This window comes from Panthera onca, chromosome C1, assembly GCF_046562875.1.
Source record: "Panthera onca isolate mPanOnc1 chromosome C1, mPanOnc1 haplotype 2, whole genome shotgun sequence".
Lineage (NCBI taxonomy): Eukaryota > Metazoa > Chordata > Mammalia > Carnivora > Felidae > Panthera > Panthera onca.
In genome coordinates this window covers 92,020,299-92,023,974 of record NC_138346.1, presented here as the reverse complement: position 1 = coordinate 92,023,974, position 3,676 = coordinate 92,020,299, and the positions used below count along the sequence as shown (strand labels likewise).

General features: G+C 39.4%; 1 protein-coding gene across 1 annotated transcript; it reads right to left on the bottom strand.

Annotated features, from left to right (window-relative positions):
• Window positions 1–883: 883 nt before the first annotated feature.
• LOC132672515 (cytochrome c oxidase subunit FA4) lies at window positions 884–1,374 on the bottom strand. The gene has a single exon (XM_060624642.2). The coding sequence runs from the start codon at window positions 1,300–1,302 to the stop codon at window positions 1,054–1,056; it is 249 nt and encodes an 82-aa protein (XP_060480625.1). The 5' UTR covers window positions 1,303–1,374; the 3' UTR covers window positions 884–1,053.
• Window positions 1,375–3,676: the final 2,302 nt, after the last annotated feature.

Sequence of the window (3,676 nt, the reverse complement as noted above, 5' to 3'; positions counted from 1 at the left end):
GAACATATTTGCAAACAACATATCAGATAAAGGGTTAGTATCCAAAATCTATAAAGAACTTATCAAACTCAACACCCAAAAAACAAATAATCCAGTGAAGACATGGGCAAAAGACATAAATAGACACTTCTCCAAGGAAGACATCCAGATGGCCAACCGACACATGAACAAATGCTCAACATCACTCATCATCAGGGAAATACAAATCAATACCACCTTACACCTGCCAGAATGGCTAACATTAACAACTCAGGCAACAACCGATGTTGGTGAGGATGAGGATAAAGAGGATCTCTTTTGCATTGCTGGTGGGAATGCAAGCTGGTGCAGCCACTCTGGAAAACAGGATGGAGGTTCCTCAAAAAATTAAAAATAGAACTACTCTATGACCCAGCAATTGCACTACCAGGTATTTATCCAAGGGATACAGGTGTGCTGCTTCGAAGGGACACAAGCACCCCCATGTTTATAGCAGCACTATCCACAATAGCCAAAGTATGGAAAGAGCCCAAATGTCCATCTATGGATGAATGGAAAAAGAAGATGTGGTATATATATACAATGGAGCATTACTTGGCAATCAAAAAGAATGAAATCTTGCCATTTGCAACTACGTGGATGGAACTGGAGGGTATCATGAGAAGTGAAATTAGTCAGTCAGAGAAAGACAAAAAACATATGACTTCACTCATATGAGGACTTTAAGAGACAAAACAGATGAACATAAGGGAAGGGACACAAAAATAATATAAAAACAGGGACAAAACAGAAGAGACTCATAAATATGGAGAACAAACTGAGGGTTGCTGGAGGGGTTGTGGGAGGGGGGATGGACTAAATGGCTTAAAGGGCATTAAGTAATCCACTCTTTTTTTTTTTTTTTTTTTTTTTTTTCAAGTTTCAGATATTTATTAGTCAGTGTAAACCCCAACACAATACATCAACATGACTTCGTGCATTCGGAGGGGAAATATTTCCTGGATAAGTGGAAAATTGTGCGGATGGCTTCTGGAAGACCTTCATTCTAAGCAGCTTTATAGTGAAACATTTCATTTAGAAGTCTGGACCTTCTTTCTTCAGTTTGCTGTAATCTACATTCACTGAGTAGAACTTGTATTGATCGTTGGGACCCAATTTGTTCCAGGGTTCTGGGTTATTCTTCCTATCCCAACTGACATCTGGATTGAACAATGCCAGGCGCAAGACATATAGTGCTGCTCCAGTACCTCCCGCTCCAATAAATATGAAGAGGGGGATCAAGCTCGGATGCTTCTTGGCCTGACCGAAGATCTGGCGTAACATGGCTGCAGCAGAGGCCTCGACTCCGGGAGAAGAAAAGATCAAAACTGCAAGGCCCGGCACTAAGCAGTCCCCACCAGTAATCCACTCTTGAAATCATTGTTGCACTACATGCTAACTAACTTGGATGTAAATTTAAAGAAAAAATAAATAATAAAAAATAAAAAATAAATGTTTAGGACCTGAGCCAGGCAGTTGCATTAATTGCAACAAATCATGCTCAAAACTAAAACTTCCCTTTAAATTAGATGATGTTTTCCAGTAGGATAGTAAAATAAAGGAGCAAAACGTTAATAGAGACATTTATTCCTTAAAATTTCCATTAATCAAAATTGACAAAGTGTAACACCTCATTCCATGTTAGTTATACGCTCAACCAATTTTATTTAACAATAGCTGAGATTATCAGGAGATTATTAGTAGTAGTATTTTTTTTTTAATTTTTTTTTTCAACGTTTTTTATTTATTTTTTGGGACAGAGAGAGACAGACAGAGCATGAACGGGGGAGGGGCAGAGAGAGGGAGACACAGAATCGGAAACAGGCTCCAGGCTCTGAGCCATCAGCCCAGAGCCTGACGCGGGGCTCGAACTCACGGACCGCGAGATCGTGACCTGGCTGAAGTCGGACGCTTAACCGACTGCGCCACCCAGGCGCCCCGTAGTAGTATTTTTAACAGCCATATTTTGGGGGCATTTTCACAGAGCATAAGGTGCTAATTTGCATGCTATAAAACCATTGACTACTGTGAAGTTCTTCCAGTCAAGAAGTCTCTGGCAACTGAGTTAGGAAGAAAGATTAATATGATAGGAGGAATTTGAGCATTACTCTAACCCAGGGACCAGAACTCACAGAAATTGTGACAGAACCACAACCTGAGCTTGTGTCTTACTAGAAGGCGTGGTTCCTAAGAGGTTTTGGTGGGTAAAAACTTTTTCCCTATAGACATTGGGGCAGATTCACAATCTTTTTGGTCCAGGGGATCAAAATGTCTGAGCTATGACTAGTTGCCTTGGGTCTGTTTCCAAAAAAAGGGTGACTAGATTCATTGCTGATGCTGGCTTAGAGTTGGCTCATACCTTCTGCATTGAATTCTTCACCTTCACATCTGCTTTCCTGACCAAGTTTTCTGCTTAGAATATGCCTATAAGAGATTACTTAGATCCTAGCTTCTCTATAAAGTCATTTAAAAAAAAAAGAGCCCAAAATAATCTCAGTAATAATAAGCAGTTAATGTAATTTAACTCATTGAGGTATCACTACCATCTGTGAAGTAAGAACTATTATTCTTCTCATTTTACAGATGAGAAAACAAGGTGCAATGAAAGTAGTTAAATTACTCAAGGTAACAGGGGTGCCTGGATGGCTCAGTGGTTAAGCGTCTGACTTTGGCTCAGGTCATGATCTCGCAGTCCGTGAGTTTGAGCCCTGCATCAGGCTCTGTGCTGACAGCTTGGAGCCTGGAGCCTACTTAGGATTCTGTGTCTCCCTCTCCCTCTCTCTCTCTCTCTGCCCCTCCCCAGCTTGCTCTTGGTCTCTCTCTCAAAAAATAAATAAATAAACAATAAATTACTCAAGGTAACACATCTAATAAATAGAAAATCTGGGTTTGAACCCAGAAGTCTGGCTCCAAGTCTTAAACACAATGAGTTTTACACCCAGCACTAAGCAGCAGGCCCATTGCTGTTGTACCATGGAGAGAGATGTTGGTCCATCTCAAATGGTCACCATAATAATCAGTTCAAAATATCAGTTTAGTTGATAATTTCAAAGCAGGAATCTGCCAAGATGAATTGTAAAATACTATTTCAGAAGTGGTCATTTTCAACATGTCAGAATGTTCACAGCCCACATGGTCTCAGGTGCCCAATAAGTTTTATAAAGAGACACTTCCTGAACATTCAGATGACCTTCTCAGTGGCACTGACCTTCAAGAAAGGGAGTAATGCTTCTTTGTAAGGACATCTTGAATTCAGATATATACTAGATTTTATTCTAAATACAATTATATGTCCAAATACATTATTACCTACTGAATTATCTAATACAACAATGTTCTAAGACATCAGATTATTGTATTGATTTAAGCATAAGACAACAGTTATTCATGGAGAGTTTATCAGATGAAAGTTTTTTACATTTATATTTCTTTCTCAAGAGTGTTGCAGCAATAAAGCTACAAAATCAGAACTTGGAAAACAGTTATGAATGGGATAAGTATTTGGGGAAAGATCTTTATGGTCAAGGGAAGAAGGAAGAAAGGCTTAAACATATAAATATGCACTCCTTGGGACTTTTTGATGAGACAGTGATCTGTCACACATAATTCCTAAGATACACACACATTTGGGCACATAGTCCTGCCAGTACAACAACCA

Coding starts and splice junctions, on each gene's coding strand:
- LOC132672515 (XM_060624642.2), bottom strand. CDS start 1,302: ATGTTACGCCAGATCTTCGGTCAGGCCAAGAAGCATCCGAGCTTGATC.